The sequence below is a fragment of the Helianthus annuus genome, chromosome 15, assembly GCF_002127325.2.
Source record: "Helianthus annuus cultivar XRQ/B chromosome 15, HanXRQr2.0-SUNRISE, whole genome shotgun sequence".
In the NCBI taxonomy this organism is placed as follows: Eukaryota; Viridiplantae; Streptophyta; class Magnoliopsida; order Asterales; family Asteraceae; genus Helianthus; species Helianthus annuus.
In genome coordinates, this window is record NC_035447.2 from 41,544,403 (window position 1) to 41,564,552 (window position 20,150).

The 20,150-nt window shown below is 35.6% G+C and overlaps 1 protein-coding gene across 1 annotated transcript; it reads right to left on the reverse strand.

Moving 5' to 3' along the window:
* Positions 1 to 11,923: 11,923 nt before the first annotated feature.
* Positions 11,924 to 19,252, reverse strand: LOC110911484. Its single transcript, XM_022156109.2, has 10 exons — positions 19,147 to 19,252; positions 18,716 to 18,798; positions 18,352 to 18,453; positions 18,113 to 18,222; positions 17,955 to 18,036; positions 17,797 to 17,889; positions 15,659 to 15,723; positions 15,507 to 15,519; positions 12,320 to 12,428; positions 11,924 to 12,253 (listed from the first exon to the last, which is right to left on the reverse strand). Exons 2-10 carry the CDS (start codon positions 18,764 to 18,766, stop codon positions 12,144 to 12,146), a joined length of 735 nt encoding a protein of 244 aa, XP_022011801.1. The 5' UTR covers positions 18,767 to 18,798; positions 19,147 to 19,252; the 3' UTR covers positions 11,924 to 12,143.
* Between the last annotated feature and the right edge of the window lie 898 nt (positions 19,253 to 20,150).

Consider the following 20,150-nt stretch of genomic DNA (forward strand, 5'->3'; position numbering starts at 1 on the left):
ATTCAGTGCTACAATCGTAATAGGTTTGGGCACGTGAAGGCTGATTGTTGGAGTGAACCCCATGTTCAGGCTACGGTTGAAGAAACAGAAGAGGAAGATGAGAATGAGAACAGATTGTTTATGGCTATTGGAGATGAAAAGAAAGAGAAGGGTGATGTGTGGTTCATTGATAGCGGATGCTCAAACCACATGACTGGGAAAAGGAAGTTATTTCAGAATGTTGATGAAACTAGAAGGTTGAATGTGAAAATGGGAAATGGAAAGTCCATCAAGGTAGAAGGAATGGGTGATGTAAAGTTACAAGTGAACGAAGGGCAGGTCAAGGTAATTCATGACGTACAATTCTCACCCGACTTAAGTTACAATCTTTTGAGTGTGGGTCAGTTGATGAAGAGTGGGTATGCTCTATTATTTGATGACAATGTATGTACTGTCACTCACAAGAAGTCTGCAAAAGTTGTATGTGTTATTCCTATGTCAAACAATAACACTTTTCCACTAAATGTCTCTCAACATACAAAGTTAACTGGATCACAAGCACTCGGTGCAGTTGGTAAAGAAGAATCACTGTTATGGCACAAGAGATATGGTCATCTTCATGAGCAAGGGTTGGAGATGTTGAGCAATAAGAAGCTTGTGTACGGGTTACCGAAGATCTATGCATGGGAGAAGTGTGAAAGTTGTGCAAGTGAAAAACAAACAAGAAACCCGTTTCCAAAGGAAGCTCTACGAGCTACAAGAGTTCTCCAGCTTGTGCATGCAGATATAGTGGGGCCCATCCAAACTCTTTCCCTTGGTGGTAATAGGTATTTTCTATTGTTTACAGATGAGTATAGTAGGATGTCTTGGGTTTATTTTCTAAATAAAAAGTCAGAAGCATTTGGAAAGTTTAAAGTTTTTAAGGCTAAAGTGGAAAATGAAACAAACAAAAAGGTGGTCACTTTAAGGACAAACAGGGGGGGGGGGGAGTTCTGTTCATTTGAATTCAACAAATTTTGTGAAGATCATGGGATAAATAGGCAACTTACGGCTCTGTACACACCTGAGCAAAATGTTGTAGCGGAATGTAAGAACCGAACTGTGTGGGAAATGGCTATGTGTATGTTAAAAGGAAAAAAATTTGAGTGACTTGTTTTGGGGTGAAGCCATGGCTACGACTGTGTATTTGTTAAGGTTGTCACCAACCAAAGCTTTAAATAATCAAACTCCTTTTGAAGTTTGGTATGGAAGAAAACCCTCTGTCTACCATCTCAAGGTTTTTGGATGTCCTGTATATGTTATGATCCCAAAACAACAAAAAAGGAAATTAGATTCTCGGTTAAAAAGAGGAGTCTTCATTGGGTATTGTCCACAGTCAAAAGCTTATAGAATTTTTGATATAGAGACAAAGAAAATTATTGTGAGTAGGGATGTGTTGTTTCTAGAGAAAGCAAGCTGGAAAGTTGATAAAGAGGGGCTACCAATAGAGGTGGTACAAGCTATGATGGGGTATGATAGTGATGGGTCCTTAGTTGACCAAAGTGATGGTGATGGATCACCTCCACACTCTGCAACAAGAAATGAAAATTCCCAAAGTCAAGATGGGAATAATTCTAATATCCAAGGGTCAACCACAAATGGTGGACATGATGCAAGTGGGAGTAGTAGTGTTGGATCCAGTTCTTCAACACCTTTTAAAGAAAGAAGCTTGGCAGATCTTTATGAAAATACTGTACCCATGCTGGATGAAATTGACTACTCATGTCAATTTGCTCTCTCTCTCTCTCTCTCTCATGGAACCAACCACTATAAAGAAGCCTCGGAAAGTGAAGAATGGATGCGGGCCATGAAGGAAGAACTTAGTGCACTTGAGAAACACAAGACGTGGACACTTACAGATCTCCCTACTAGAAAACAAGCAATAGGCCTAAAATGGGTGTTTAAAGCAAAAATGGATGCTCATGGTCAAGTGAACCGTTATAAAGCTCGGATAGTGGCCAAAGGATACGTCCAAGAATAAGGGATTGATTATGAAGAAACTTTTTCTCCGGTTGCATGTTTTGAAACAATACGGCTCATCTTGTCTCTTGCAGCTCAAAAGGGATGGTTGGTTCACCAATTTGACGTTAAATCTGCGTTTCTGAACGGGTTTCTACAAGAAGAAGTGTATGTCACGCAGCCTCCTGGTTTCGAAGTTAAGGGAGAGGATCATAAAGTATTCAACCTACACAAGGCTCTATACAGGTTAAAACAGGCCCCAAGGGCCTGGTACAACAGGATCGATCGGTTTTTATAGAGAACGGATATGAACGAGGTAAGGTTGGTGAATTTATTGTTATATGTCTATATGTTGATGACATAATTTACACGAGCTCGTCGTATGAAATGATACAGAAGTTTAAAGAAGAGATGATTAAGGAATTTGACATGACTGATATTGGAGTCTTAAAGTATTTTTTAGGTCTTGAAGTCATGCAAAAAGATGGAGGCATCTTTGTTTCACAGAAGAAGTACACATTAAAGTTTTTAAAAAGGTTTGGCATGGTGTTATGCAAGATAGCTACAACTCCCATGAACACTAACGAGAAACTCAAGATGGTGGATGGAGGAGACTTGGTTGATGCCTACATGTGCCGAAGCATGATCGGTGGGTTAATTATGTTACGCACACTCGACCCGATATCGCTTTTTCAGTTGGAATAGTTTCTCGATATATGCAAAAGCCATCAGTTTATCACTATAGTAAAGCCAAACGGATTATGAGGTATCTCGCAGGAACGGTCGGGTTTGGTTTATGGTACGGCAAGACCAATAATGTGAAGCTCTTGGGGTTTACGGATAGTGATTGGGCTGGTACTTCAGAAGACATGAAGAGTCTATCGGCAAATGCATTTTTTCTGGGTACGGGTGTTATATCGTGGATGTCAAAGAAACAAGCAGTGGTGGCACTTTCCACCGCCGAAGCCGAGTATGTCGCAGCAGGTACCGGAGCTTGTCAAGCTATTTGGATGAGAAAGATGTTGAAGGAACTTGGTCATGAACAACTGGAAGCAACCCCCATAATATGTGACAACGAGTCTACAATTTTTCTCACCAAGAACCAAGGATTTCATAGCCGAACTAAACACATAAGCATAAAGTATCACTTCATTCGAAGTTTGGTGGTGGAAGAAAAGGAAATAGAGATTATGCCGTGTGTAACATTCCCAAAATTTTTTTTATTTATATAAAATATATAAAAACTTATGTTATTGAAAGGATACATTATGGGTAAGTTGACCAAGGGAAATATGAGGTATTTTGGGCAAGCGTAGGAATCATTTAATAATTAAATTATAAAAATACATTATATTTGAACCTACTCCGTTTTAATAAAACTTGGTTCAAAATGTAGATAAAATTGTTCTCGTTCTAATGACATATTCCTTATTTTATAAAAGGTCATATTTTAGAAGTTATAAGCGCCAAATAAGTAAAGCAGTTAAATTAATATATAATAAAATAATAATTTAACAAATTTACATATGAAATGTGTAAAGTATGTGTACACTTTTAAGATAAAATCAAAATCAACTTTACATGTGATGCATAGAAACGTACGTCTCATATTTGAATTAAATAATCATAATCATAATCTAAAGGTTGACGTGTATGTATGACTGGCTATCCTTGCGTATACTTCAAGCTTCCAAATAGAGTATATATAGAAGGCTCAAGACAAACATTCAAGTGTTCAAAAATTCTTTTCCTTCTGTCGACCCATCTCTTATGTATATCTATATTCTTTTCATCACCCCCATAATAATAATAATAATAATAATAATAATAATAATAATAATAATAATAATAATAATAATAGTAAAGCCATGCCCCATTTTAAGTATTATAATCCTGGGTCACTGATGTCCTGTCCGACTGACGTAGGGCCCCGTAACGTATGTCAAGGCTCTGCCTAAATTCATTGGGGTTCTGTCTCGTGACGTAGGGATAAAGTAGAATTGAGTTACTATACTTAATGTGAGTGCACTATATATTTTAATAAATAATCCAGGAGTTTTATCCAAAATATAACAACCCTCCCGAATATTTTTCTGACACCCTAATATATTTTAAAATATCCCAATAGGTCCCAAAATACACCCCATACGCGAAAACGGGCTCCGAATACCCTAAATAAATTTAATTAAAAATATGAAATTTAAGTTGAGGCGGGCCGCGTAAGGTACCCCATAACCCTTACGCGGGCCGCGAGAGGCTAAAAAGGTGGCGCAGCCCGGTGCGGCCACGTGGACCAACACCCGGCCAGTCTATAAGCTGAACCAGCCAAGCTACGCATTGACCTGGGGTCAACGGGGGCCGCGTAGGCCCTGCTCTTGTGTTACGCGGGCCGCGACAAGGTCAAGATCAACACCTATATATAGAATGCATCGGATCTTCAGTTGAATTCGTTCACAAATATTTTCTTTCTCTCAATTCTAAAATGTAGGCTTTATACGCGGGTATAATACCCCCCTAATAAGTGAAGCTCTTCGTCGTTGTAAATATCATAACCCCTAGATACATATTAGATACTCTGCCCGATTGATCTAGGGTTCCGTAACGGCTGTCGTGGTTCTTCCCGACGTAGTCGTTGGAATGCCGTCTCGGGGAGAGTATTACTAATGTTAAAATGGGTTATTATACTAACACATGTGCATTGTTTATTTAACTAGATTATAACCAGGGAATCACAAAGGAAAGCCCTATAATAGCAATGTGAGTTAATCATCTTTTTGTAAACCTATTTTGTGAATTGTTTTACAAAACCTTAAATATCATTCCATGCGAATAGGAGTTATTGAGTATTTGTACGAATACAATTACAGTCGGTAAATTTGGGGTTACATATACGAAATTTGTTATACCACCTAGTAAAGGAGTAACATGACCATAAGTCGGAACGACAGTACTGTGTGGTGGTAATTGATATAACTTGGAAACAAATGTAATTGCGGATGCGCCATCAATACTGTAAATTGGTTTTTATTTAAACTTTATTAAACTGGGATTCACTCACAAGTATTTGCTGCTGTTAAAATGTTTTAAACACTTGTTTCAGGTAACTTAGTGTAAAACCAATAAAAGCCGGCTGGAGAGCACTGAAGGCTTGGAAAAGTGGCAATAAAGTTACCTAAAATAAAAATAGATGTTTTTATTAAATAAAATAGGATTTGTTCCTATGAGAATGTGTGTACTGCAAACGTGGGTTTTCCCCATGTATTTGTATTTATAAAATATGGTGGTTTACTCTGTTAAAATATTTCCTAACTACGGTCCTGATGAAATTTTTCCGCTGCCAAATTAGACAATATACGATACCACCGAAACTGGCTCGCGACCGCCTGTTCCTGTGTTTGTATAAGGGATCGTGGGTTGTGACATAAGGTGGTATCAGAGCTATGCCACTGGTTCAAGCCAAAGGAGTGTTCTGCTGACACTTAAGTTTTAAATTCTGTGTTAGGAAATAACTTATGTAATTATGTGCTTCATGTTATTTGACTATTTGATAGTCTACAGTATGGGTAAGCAAAGAATTTCGGACATCTATCGTCAATTAGATAGTTCACCAAAATATATGGGAACCTCATTTCAACCAAATCCCTCAGGATACTACTGAGTAGTAGATACTGAGGAAGGAATATTTATTCGTAAGGCACAGTCTGAAAAACCATTTACCACTAAGAAGAGAAGTAGGATTATTAGAAAAAGTCGAGAGAAAATAGAGAAGTCACAACCAAAGGGAGCGATAATTAATAAGGAAATAAATGCACAAACTCAGGAAACAGGCAATAACCTACCATGGAAAGATGAATTAAATGGACAATAGGTAAATCTCCATATGTTAGCCACTACAACAGTAAATGCTAACTGATATTAAATAGTTGAACCGCCAAACCAGTACCAGCACCCATGCCACCTATGAGCTAGAAACTTTAAAAGAACTTCGCCCATTAAATAACAACTTAGTAGAGACAGGAGATAGAATAAACTTTATATAAAAGCATGTTGAGCATAATACTCCTATAACCTAGATAGACTGAAATAAGTTATGGATGCATAATCATTAGTATATTTTGAATTCCAGTTGTAGTTTATAATAAAGACATATATATATATATATATATATATATATATATATATATATATATATATATATATATATAAGTCGCAATGTTCGCCGTTTTTAATCAATCTATTTTTATGATTGTACCCAAATGTTTATACTAGAAATTTGTCTGTGATAATTAATACCACCTACTCAAATAATATTATAATATACATCAAACTAAGTTAGTTTGTTAACAAAGTAATCATGTTCATAACTTTCTTTTGGAACCAATCATTTACTTTGGTTTATAATACATATTGAAATATATGGTATAAAACTTTAAACCTTCGTGGTTTTCATAATATCGTTACAAAATAATTTATATAAATAAAACTGAAGCTATTAAATTAACCGAAAGGATTTTAAGAATTTATAAAAATTTAAAAGATTTCTTTAGTGGATCTAGCCAAAGCAAGTTTTGAAACCCAGGTGTACCAATTTACCACTCCATTTTATTCCTTCTGGTTTATAACCAGTTGGCCATAAGACTTCATGTTTTCATAGTTTTATGAAATAACTGATGTTGGGATTACTTGTAAAGATTTCTATTAAAATACTTAGCAATAAAATAAATGGTTAAATGAATATGATGGTTATTCATGATTAAATAAAATCATTTAAAATTTTTTGAGATTTGGGTTGTTTGGACTACGTAGAAAGGCCTAACTAATCGTTGAAAGCATTTCTACAAATCTTTAATATTAAAGTATGTCCAGAATAGGTATTATGCATGGAAATAATTAATATTATAAGATTAACCAGTCATATTAGTTATAGGATTGTGTATCCTAAATTATAAAGAAAAGTATTCGAGTCAGCTCGCTGATGTATAATAGCTAAATAATACAATATTAGTAAATGGGTTGAGTTGATGAATTGGATGTTAAATTTACCTTAAGTAATCTCGAAGTTCTCGTACTTTAAGAAGATTATAATGAAAATAAAAGAGATGAGATTGAATTGTGATTGGTTAAACTTAATACTAAAATAATAAAGATGGAGGTTCTCATAAAATAACTGTAGTAATAAAATATCAAGTAATGTAACCGTGACACAAATAAATTTTATAAAGTCGGTTACATGAATCTATTAAAGATCTATTTAATTAAATACTTGAAAAATAGATCTCGAGTATATACAAAGTAAAGGGTATTAATCTTAACATATTTTTGAATATAAAATAGACAAACTTTGATAGTATGGGATGAAGTATGCTACATAAGGTTTGAAAAAAAATATGTTATGTGTTTTAAATTTATACTATATATTAATATTTAATCTTATATATCAGCTATATTGTTATAACTAAAGTTTTCAATTACAGAAAGTAATTTATGTTTAGTATATATATCTCTTGGTAACCCATAAATACAATGTCATGGGTCACATATGCACATATTCTTTTAAATAATGCCTCTCAATCTTAAATGTATATTATAATTGATTCATATAAAGGAAAAGGTAGGAATGTGATAATTGGAATATATATATAGATGGTTACTTGAGGAGAAATTATTAAGGTAATATAAATAGTGAGTCTTGTATAGTTTAACCCATTAGTTAAAAATGAAATTGTTCTTATGAGTCCAGAAAATTTATATTTTGAGTAATTTATTTCCCTAAACTTTTAATTCCAAAATATTATATTTGACAGAAATTTATTTCAATATACTACTTTTATAAGAGGATAAAATAAACTCATGGAAATAAGCTTGATGATTGGTACCATCGGATGTATAGTTATTATTTTATATATGTGTGTATATTTTCCGTAAGTTTAATATTAACTAGAGATTTGAAATTTTATATACATATATGCATATACCCAATAGAATTTCTTGATGGTATACCCAATATAATATCTTCTGAAAGATAAACATGAGAGAGAATATCATTGGTAATTCATATGAAAACATGAAGTCATTATAAACCATGAAACCTGCTATGTTTTAAAATGCCATCTGTCTCAATAAAATATTCCTTGTGACGGAATCTAATAAAGTTAGTTGTAAGCATACTCTTCACATTTAACCAAACCATAGAGTCAATGGAGACAACGATATTTTGTCGAAACTCCATTTTTCCAAGCAAAAGAAAGCCACAACCATAATAATAATCATGCTTAATGAAAGAGTTAGGATATTGATAATTACAGGTAACACCTAGAATAGTATTTAGACTTGAACTTAAGAAAATGCCTTAGGATAAAGCTTTGAGATAAGCCAATTACTTGCAGAGATAAAGTGTGATGGTTATTGGTATCCCGTGAGGATAATAACTAGAACAGTGTAAGTATGATAAATAAGCGATAACACCTGGCCACTGTTATTTCTTGTTTATTAGTACTACTCGGTTCTAGAATATGATCCATCATGAGAATACTAATTTCCTTGTTTCTTGATGCAAGCCATAATAAATGATGCACTTTTAAAATCATGATTTGAGAAAATCCTATTTAAGGGAATTACAATGATAATTACCTCTCCGGCAAGACTGGGTATGGTGTAGTAGACTCTCCAGCTTGTTCGGGTGAGATGAGGGTACCTCTCCGGCGAGACCGGGTGAGATGGGGTATATGTTATGATAATGAAATTCCCTAAATAGTACCATGACCTGATGTATGACATGTTTTTGGAAATATGAATCTATTAAATACACTGACCTTATAAATGGTATGTATACTACTAGTATGTGAATTATATGATTATATAGACATGTATGTCTATGAGGAAATCCAAAAACCATAATGATTGACAATTAGAAATAAATCACGAACAGGTGTGTCAATGATAATTTTAGATTTAATCAGGAATCTCTCGTATACATCTATAATTCCAATATCAAACATTATTTCGTTTGATCATCCGTCTCGAAATTCGTGTGACAAGATGAATGACGGGAACTCTTTAAGTTGGGACGTCATCAAAAGTGTAAGAATTTCCTTTGCAATTATTAACGCATTAGGAAACCTGTAACTAAAAGCTGTGTTAAAATACACAACATATTTCAGTCAAGGATAAGAATCTCATGGAGAATAGTTCTGGTCAAAGTAAAGTGAAATTCAAAACAAAGACCAGAATATATCTTAAAACTAAACTAACTAAAAATATTCATCCATATTTCAAGGAATCTCGAGGACGAGATTTAAAACAAGGTGGGGAGGATGTAACATTCCCAAAAATTTTTTTATTTATATAAAATATATAAAAACTTATGTTATTGAAAGGATGCATTATGGGTAAGTTGACCAAGGGAAATATGAGGTATTTTGGGCAAGAGTAGGAACCACTTAATAATTAAATTGTAAAAATCCATTATATTTGAACCTACTTCGTTTTTTAATAAAACTTGGTTCAAAATGTAGATAAAATTATTCTCATTCTAATGACATATTCCTTATTTTATAAAACATCATATTTTAGAAGTTATAAGCGCCAAATAAGTAAAGCAGTTAAATTAATATATAATAAAATAATAATTTAACCAATTTACATATGAAATGTGTAAAGTACGTGTACACTTTTAAGATAAAATCAAAATCAACTTTACATATGACGTATAGAAACGTACGTGTCATATTTGAATTAAATAATCATAATCATAATCTAAAGGTTGACGTGTATGTATGACTGGCTATCCTTGCGTATACTTCAAGCTTCCAAATAGAGTATATATAGAAGGCTGAAGACAAACATTCAAGTGTTCAAAAATTCTTTTCCTTCTATCGACTATCTCTTCTGTATATCTATATTCTTTTCATCACCCCCACAATAATAATAATAATAATAATAATAATAGTAAAGCCTTGCCCCATTTTAAGTATTATAATCCCGGGTCACTGATGCCCTGTCCGACTGACGTAGGGCCCCGTAACGTATGTCAAGGCTCTGCCTAAATTCATTGGGGTTCTGTCTGGTGACGTTGGGATAAAGTAGAATTGGGTTACTATACTTAATGTGAGTGCACTATATATTTTATTAAATAATCCAGGAGTTTTACCCAAAATATAACAACCCTCCCGAATATTTTTCTGACACCATAATATATTTTAAAATATCCCAATAGGTCCCAAAATACACCCCATACGCGAAAACGGGCTCCGAATACCCTAAATAAATTTAATTAAAAATATGAAATTTAAGTTGAGGCGGGCCGCGTAAGGTACCCCATAACCCTTACGCGGGCCGCGAGAGGCTAAAAAGGTGGCGCAGCCCGGTGCGGCCACGTGGCCCAACACCCGGCGAGTCTATAAGCTGAACCAGCCAAGCTACGCATTGACCTGGGGTCAACGCGGGCCGCGTAGGCCCTGCTCTTGTGTTACGCGGGCCGCGACAAGGTCAAGATCAGCACCTATATATAGAATGCATCGGATCTTCAGTTGAATTCGTTCACAAATATGTTCTTTCTGTCAATTCTAAAGTGTAGGCTTTATACGCGGGTATAATACCCCAATAATTAGCGAAGCTCTGCCTCGTTGTAAGTATCATAACCCCTGGATACGTATTAGATACTCTGCCCGATTGATCTAGGGTTCCGTAACGGCTGTCGTGGTTCTACCCATCGTAGTCGTTGGAATGCCGTCTCGGGGAGAGTATTACTAATGTTAAAATGAGTTATTATACTAACACGTGTGCATTGTTTATTTAAGTAGATTATAACCAGGGAATCACAAAGGAAAGCCCTATAATAGCAATGTGAGTTAATCCTCTTTTTGTAAACCTATTTTGTGAATTGTTTTACAAAACCTTAAATATTTTTCCATGCGAATAGCAGTTATTGAGTATTTGTAAGAATACAATTACAGTCGGTAAATTTGGGGTTTTGTATACAAAATTTGTTACCACCTGGTAAAGGAGTATATGACCATAAGTCGGAACGATAGTACCGTGTGGTGGTAATTGATATAACTTGGAAACAAATGTAATTGCGGATGCGCCCTCAATACTGTAAATTGGTTTTTATTTAAACTTGATTAAACTGGGATTCACTCACCAGTATTTCCTGCTGAGAAAATGTTTTAAACACGTGTTTCAGGTAACTTAGTGTGAAACCAATAAAAGCCGGCTGGAGAGCACTGAAGGCTTGGAAAAGTGGCAATAAAGTTACCTCAAATAAAAATAGATGCTTTTATTATATAAAATAGGATTTCTTCCTATGAAAATGTGTGTACTGCAAACGTGGGTTTTTCCCATGTATTTGTATTTATAAAATATGGTGGTTTACTCTGATAAAATATTCCTAACTACGGTCCTGATGAAATTTTTCCGCTGCCAAATTAGACAATACACGATACCACCGAAACTGGCTCGCGACCGCCTGTTCCTGTGTTTGTATAAGGGGTCGGGGGTTGTGACACCGTGTGATACAAAGGAGCAAGTGGTTGATATTTTTACTAATGCTCTTGGAGTGGAGCAGTTCTGTGTTCTGAGGTCTAAGCTGGGAATGAGAAGCATTTGAATTATGGGGGGGGGGATATTGATATAATTCAATTGCATGCATGAACTATCTGCACATGTTTCTTATTTGTGTTTGTTTATTTTATGTTTAATAGTAGTGGGTCAAGTAATGTAGTGGGGTCTAAAGTAGTGTGTCAGTTACCTTTTGCATGTTTGTCTCGTGGAGTCATGGTAGTTTTGTTTTTTGCCTATTTAAGCATTGTGTGATAAATGAAATTTGCATGTTTTCTGCCAAAGTAATTCTTGTTCCTTAAATAATCTGAGTGACCGTGAGAGTGTGTATTCTCTGAAACCAACTATAGTGTAATCGAAGATGTGCAATCCATCGAAAAATACAAAATGAACATAAATGCAATGTATAGCATGCGACAACAATGTACGATTGTCAAACATTATTAATTATTTTAGGATTATCAGTTTTCCAGTTATTACACACATACATGATAATAGTTTAACCCTCGATGGAGTATGTAGTTTCATGGCGGACGGGGCAACAGCAGGTGTAGGTTGGTTAGAGCAACTGTACTACTCCTGAGTGCCCATTTCTCCCTCGTAATGTTTCACTTTGATATGAACCTAGTGTTTGAGATCTCGTATCTATACAGATCTTCATCTTCGATAGCCGGTGGCATGCTCCATTTCCCGAGACGAGAAGCAAGTTCCTTCCCACCTGAAATATATGCAAATTCAAAATATGTTTGGCTAAATATAAATCAAATACTCATCCAGTTCTTACTTTGTCTGGCGGCCTCTTCACGCCCGTTTTGATATTTAAGAGCAAGCTGAGGATCCAAAATGCTTAGCAAGTGCTTGTACTTCTCCTGCGCCTCTGTAATTAATCTTGCCTAGTGATATGAAGAGTTGCTTAAGGTACACATGAAAACTTACATATGTATAAACATACCTAGATGTAAACAAATAAGAAACCACACTCTAGACCATACTATTGACTATCAGAAAATAGCAGAATTTTGTAAATCTAACAACTCATTATATAGCCCATTTAGTAGATATAGATATATTGAAAAAGAACATAACTCAGTGAAAGAAAAGCTCTACTTATGGCCCCAGTTTAAGTGACCCAAATTTGCTCCAATTTATTGTTTTGCTTGATAGACATCATCTATTATCTTGGCGTCCTAGATCAACTATATTTTATTTCTTTATTTATCTTTTTTTGAACGCGTAACAGCTAACTCATACACCCTCTACACCCACCTTTAAATATGCACTATCTCAACCATGTGAGGAGGAACATCTTTCCAACACGCATTAGTACAGCTAGACGGTAGGCTATATGCCTTTGGTTTTCTCTTCTCTAAATTCTGATTTTAAATCTTGATCATATGTTGATTTTTCGTATCTTTCCTTATCTAATTCTTTTGGTTTACAATGAATTCTCATCACTCTTAGGGGAGTGGGGGTGGTCACTAGTGATAGAATTCTATCACTCCCAATATCCAATCAACTCATGCCATGTCATCATCCACTATTCTATCACTAGTGATAGAAATGTAGTGGGGGTGGTCACTAGTGATAGAATTCCATCACTCACAATTTTTTTTAATTTGTTATTTTAAATTAGAAATTAACAATAAAACACTAAAATTATAAATTTCATTAAAATTAAAACAAACTACTTCAATTTAACATACTAGAAATATTTTAGACTACAATTCCGACTCATGAAACTCCAAACCTAGAGAACCTACTAGTTCAATTAAATCGTATCTCAACCGAAAGTGAGTTTCTTCATTACGCAATTCTTCTTGGATATTTTGTGGAACTTGAACTTGTGTAGGAGGATCCGGCACCCAATCCGTGGATATTGCACGTTCGTTTTCTTTGATCATCATATTGTGCAATATGATACATGCATACACTATGTTATGTATTGCTTTTTTGTTCATCGCATGAACCGGTCGGTGTAGTATACCCCATCTACCCTTTAAAACACCAAATGCCCTCTCAACATCTTTTCTTGCCGATTCTTGCAATTTTTTGAACACGACTCGACAGGAAATGAGGGAGCTTTCACAAAAACAGACCATGACGGGTAGATACCATCCACAAGAAAAAAGACTCGTTTGTAATGTCGACCGTTAACATAGAAAGGAGAGGAAGGTGCGGTACCATCCGTTACGGTTTGAAACAACGGCGACGTGTGCAACACATTGATGTCGTTGTTTGAACCTGGAACACTGAAATACGAATGCCAAATCCATAAATCATTCGACGCCACCGCTTCTAGTATGATGGTTGGTCTTTTGATGTCTCCCCTAACATACGCCCCTCGCAACTCTCTTGGACAATTTTTCCACTCGATATGTGTAAAATCGATGCTACCGAGCATCCCGGAAAAATGCCATCTAGCCTCATGTGCGGCGTAAATACGTGAGATGTCGTGGCTCGTCGGTTTACGCAAAAACTCTTTACCATACAACTTAATGACCGCGTTGCAAAAAAATTGCAAACATTCACGTGAAGTTCTGGCCGACATAGCTAGGTATTCATCATATTGATCGGGAGGGTTACCTGTCGCTAGTTGGCGAATGGCGGACGTGCATTTTTGTATCGGCATGAAACTTGGTTTGCCCATCGCATCGTAACGTTCTTGAAACCATTCCTCGCTTGCTTCATTGTCTCCAACAATCTTTAAAAATAATTCTTTGGGTAAACGAAACCGATCTCTAAACGTTTCGGCATTGTAGAGCGGATTTTCCACAAAATAATCGTTCATTAACACTTCGTTGGCACGTATACGATTACGGTCTACCATCTTCTTCTTTGGGCGGGACGACTCGACATCAAGTTCGTTATACACCGACACAAATTATTTTAGCGTCTCATTGTCGGAAGACGACTCGGTATCGCTATCGCTAGACATCGGAAACGTCGAATCCGTAAGGAACTCCATTTAAGATAGATGTGGATTGTGTGAAATGGGTTTAAAATGGTTTAAAGATGTAGATTGGTGTGTGTAAAATGGTTTAAAATGGAGATATAAATAGATAAAGGGTTTAAAGTTTTTTTTTTTTTTTTTAATTGAATTGTACCGTTATTCAACGGTCAAAAGAAGCCAAACGTTCGAATTTTTTAAACTTTCAACGCGTGATTATTTCAACGCGTTTCAAATTTAACGCGTTACTTTTTCGGTGGCGGCGGTGTTCGTTATCTTTTCACGCGTGATGGGGTGGCCATCACGGACCACCCCGCCTCCCCTTATTTGATTTGTAAACGTATATCATTATCCTTGACACTTGGTAGAATTTATTAAATTGATGCATGCACCTTTCGATTTAGCTGTAACCAAATATTCTATTTCACCTACTCACGTGATCTTGATGTGAAGTCTGATTTAGTTATATATATTGTGAGCTTTGAAGTTGATGGTTACTTCAATCGAGCTTAAAAACCTTGAGATTGGTGTGATTATAATTTATATTTGAACAAGTTATATTATTTGTAAGAACTCACAAGCAAAGTCGGTCCGGAGGAAGCTCCATATATTCCGATAAACATGCGCAACATATTGAAAGTGTTAGGCTATGGGGTGTGGGGGTCATGGATTGGAACATTATTTCCACATAGGACCATTAATTAAATGGTATACCACCCCCCTCCTTGATTGATGGTGGTTCCCATGGATTAAACCACGATTGCCACGACCCTCCCATTTGAAAATTTTAAGACAAAAATAAATTAAAAAAAATAAAGGGGATAGTGGTTTGGGTCATGACCACACCCTTAGGATAGTGGTTTTAAATGATGAATTAAAGATGGATGACATAGTGCCTATGTGGAGGATCATGGTGGTTATGAGGGTCATGACCACATGCAACACATCATCCTGCATCAGACACCATTTATGATTCCAACCAATTAAAATATAGTTTTGGTGAAAATGCGAACCGATGACTCACCTCATAGTCAAACCTACAGCACGCATGTGTACATGTTTCAAAGTTAATGCAAGAATGAAGTTATTCATTAGCTCAAGCTAAGTGTAATATTAAACGCAATATTCAAAAGTAAAAGTACACAGCTTTGGATAAAGAAAAAGGAAAGTACTAACAAGTCATCGGATATTTCACCAAGGAACTCGGATGCGGACAGGAATTCCATATGAGTCTCATTGACCTTCAGGATAGAAAAACAATAAACCAAATGAATCTATAAAGATAAACCAAGTGAAATTCTCAAAAAGTTTCATATAAAAAACTTTTCCCGGGTTCGTAACCGAGTCATAACACCGCTGCCACCGATGTGGGTTAGGCAGGCGGGTTGGTTTTGCCACAAAGGTTAGCCGTGAAGAATTGCAGTTGATGGATGCACATGTTGACCAAGCAACGGAACGTTTAATAAATAAATTATTTTATTATTTGCCATATAAATAATCACCCCATTTTACATTTCACTCAAATCTTAAACCATTTTCACTCAAATCTTATACCATTTTCACTCAAATCAATCTCATTTCTCAATGACTAATTTCTCCTACGATAACTTGGGTATTTTTTACCGCCAGAAGATTTCGAAGACATTTTTTTGTCAATCGATAGTAGCTTAGTTTTTTTTTTTTTTCAAAGAGATGCTTGAGGAAGCCAAAGCGGAAGACACAACAACGTCATCGGGCATTCCAAGAAAAAATCGTCAAACGTGATCCCGTACAGGGTAACAAAAAATCTTAAGAATGATTATTTTGTTGATGAACCAAAGTATGTTCATGAAACATTCTGCTACTGGTTTCGTATGTCGAAACAATTGTTCTTAAAAATTGATGGTGATGTAGAAGCACAATATCCTTTGTTTCAAGAGGGATATGACAGGCGGGTGAAAAAGAGTTTTATGGCAATACAAAAAGTTACACCCGCCAGTAGATAACTTGCGAGCGGTAATAGTCCCGACCAGAACAACGAGTACTTACAAATGTCCAAAAGGACTTCACGAATGCCTGCATTTTTTTTTTTTTTTTTTTGTAATGTCGTGAATCAATTGTACGGTCATGAGTTCTTGCATAGGCTGACAAGAAACGACGTAGCGAATTTGTTCGAAAACCATGAAGAAAAACACCACAATCCAGGGGTGTCACTTGTCACTGATTGTATGCATCTTGTTTGGAGGATGTGTCCCACTGAGTTTGAGGCTAACATATGAGAGGTGATCAAGAATACCCAATGGTCATGGTAGGATTGCATCAGAAGATTTATTGTTTTGGCATGCGTATTATGGTCTACCCGGTTCACTAAACAACATCAATGTGCTCCAACAATCTCCAAAATATCTCGTTGAACGGAATGGAACCGCACGTAAGTGTCTATTTCAAGTGAAGGGATACATACAAACGTGGATACTATTTAACCGACGGGATCTACCCTACTTGGTTAACGCTTGTGAAAACATTTTCATATCCCGCCGATCTGAATGAAAAGAAATTAATGAAATTGTAAGAAGGGGCAAGAAAAGATGTGGAGCATGCTTTTAGTGTGTTAAAAGGAAGATGAGGCATACTTAGGAGACCCATGCATGCTATGACTATGGACAAGATTATTAGCGTGACGTATGCGTGCATCATACTGCACACTATGATCTTAAAGGACGACAGGCATGCTTTCTCATCGGTCCACATCCAGGATCTAGTCGTCGAACCCGATTTTGATGATACTATTCTTCGGGAGTTGATGGACCGAGAAATGCATTTTCGGCTTAGAAATGATCTTATAGTCCATCTTACAGCTCAAGATCTACCGTACCTCATACAGGAAAACGAGGAGTAGTTTGTTCTATATTTTTTTTTTGTTGTTTTTCAAGTTATGTTTTTTTAGTTTAATTTAATTAGTTTGCTCAATTTAAATTGTTATTTAATGAAATTTAATTTTAGTTAAAGTTAATTGTTGAATTTATTAAATTAAAAAAATGTTTATTGCAAGGGTAAGATTTGATTCGTTGGAGAGAGGGTACTACCCTTGGTGCCCTTCCTCTATACTTGGGAGTTTCTAAACTCATGGATCAGTAGTGGCGGACCTATCTATAATCGTGGATGAGCGGCCGCACCCCTTAAAAAAGTTAGTGTATATTTTAGGCAAAAAAACCCGATCGCACCCCTTAAAAATATGGTTAAACGTCCCATCCGCACCCTAGCAAATAATTCCTGGGTGCGCCACTGTGATAGTCTCACAATGTGACAAATAAAACTATTATTAATTCCTTTACCTCTTTGCCATTTAACTGGTACAAGAGTAGATTCAGCACCCGATAGTCAGTGGATCTTAAGTAATTGGCTTTCATTACGTCCTCTAATCGAATCTGTGTCATAAGTTTTAAACTGTTACATGTTATATTAGGACAACCATCAACACAACATCTTTTACCTCTTGTTTGCTTGTTAATGCACAACATAGCTTTCTTTCAAGAGCAAAATATTCTTTCCCACTCTTTAACTCATTTCTTATCCTAAAATCATCAAAAAGACCACAAATAAAATGACACCTTCCAAGGAAATATGAAACAGAAATTAAAATTTTCTAACCTGTCTGTCAATAGCCCACAGCTCTCTAGAAGAACAAAAAGTTTTCTAACTAAGAAATCTGAAGTTCCACCAGATGGAGACTGCATAAGTTTCTCGTTTCGGGAGTCCAACTGCAGATATATTAGAAGGCGTGCACCACGGAGCTTTTAACGACTTGTGACATGTGTTGCAGATTTACATCAAGATAGCTAATATGATTAAATGGAGGATTCCAGAATAATTACCAAAGGTTATGATACCTGATAAATGTAACTTTCTGTGAAGGAAAGCAATGGTAGGTATTTGAATATAGATTCAGCACAGTTAGCATCCATTTCATGAAACATAAAGTAAGATTTGCACTGTTTAATCACATAAGGATGGAGAAATAGATTAGAGTTCAGAAAAAGCATAGGGACATTAGCGAGCCAGATTTGGATCAAGCTAGCAGAGCCGGCTTGACTCGTAGCCAGATTTGGATCAAGCTAGCGAGCCAGATTTGGATCAAGTTAGCATCCAAATTTCGAACGACCTTCTTTGCTCTCCACGCGATGAAAAATTTGATTTTTGACAACTATCTATATATCAAATGCGTATAAACTAAAAATGATTGGTAATTCTTACAAAATCTTCTAAAGTGGAATTTGCTCGTTGCATTGAATCAAGCGTCACCATTGGCGCATCTTCACACTCAGTTTGTAGTAATCCTACATTGTTGTCATTGTCACAATGATGAGATAAAGAATCAACAATGCAAGCATTGCCTACAAAAGTTTGAAAAATCATACTATCCATGCATGTGTAATTGCGAGTTATAAATAAGTAAAGAGTTAGATAGTCAGAGAGGGTCAAGAGGGTCCGTTGACCTTCCGATCACCGGAAATTTTTGAATTTTTATTTATAAATTTTGAGTTTTTGAATGACAAACTTAGAGATGGACTCCCTAATTTGAACCGGTATAGAATTTAAGCTTATGATGACCCCCTAACAAAATCGTTCTGGTTCCGGCATAGTTGAGGAAAAAGTAGTTTTAAGCAGGAGACAATGTAACGTACCATCAGAGGCTGCTTCTTTATTAATGGAGATACATGTTAATGGTGTTTTAACACGTTGTTTAACCCGAAACAATGTGTTTGAGAAAGTTGAGGTTTTGGTAGAGAGTAAGGGTAGTGAGGAACGCCAGTAGATGGAAGCCAGCATTTTCTTTTGTTTGATATTGTTGAGTTTCAACTTCCATATATATAAATAAGCAAAGACTGTTGTTTGATGTTGATGCGTTTCACTTCTCACCTTAAGCGTAAATTTTATGCTAAGACCTATTTGTACTGGAACCTAACAATATATAAATATTGGCGAAGATTTAAATGAGAACGCTAAATATTGTGAGAACGGTGAGAACGAATGAAAAAACTGCGATAACTTGGTCAAAATACAACTCAAATTAAAAAAATACACTTATAATTATTATTCGAATATAATGTTAGAAATTAATTTAAAATATTAGAATTAATTATACGATGCGTGCAACATATTGAAAGATTAGAATTAGTTGTACGATAATTTAAAATAATCGTTGTAGAAACAGTGTAAATCGGCATATTATAAGCAGGGAACGTGATTGGCAATAGTACGATATAATAATTTTAAAATAATCCTTGTAGAAATATTGTAAATTGGAATATTATATGCAGTGAACGTGATTCGCAATTGTTGTAGAAATTAGTTTTTGCCCCGCCTGCGTTGCGGGGCAATAAGCCGAATATTTCTTTCTCATAACATGTATGTCTGTACAGAGGGCAAAATCATAAATTATATTTTGAACTGGAGGCGAAATCATAATTTTAAACTGAGAGCAAAATCATAATTTTGAGCTAGGGAAGAAAACATAATTTTATTTTGAACTGTGGGCAAAAACGTAATTTTGAGCTATGGGCAGAATTGTAATTTTGAGCTAGAGGAAAGAACAACATTTTATTTTGAACTGAGTGCAAAAACGTAATTTTAAACGGAGGGCGAAACCGTAATTTGAAACTGAGAACAAAATTAAAAGTGAGTTTTT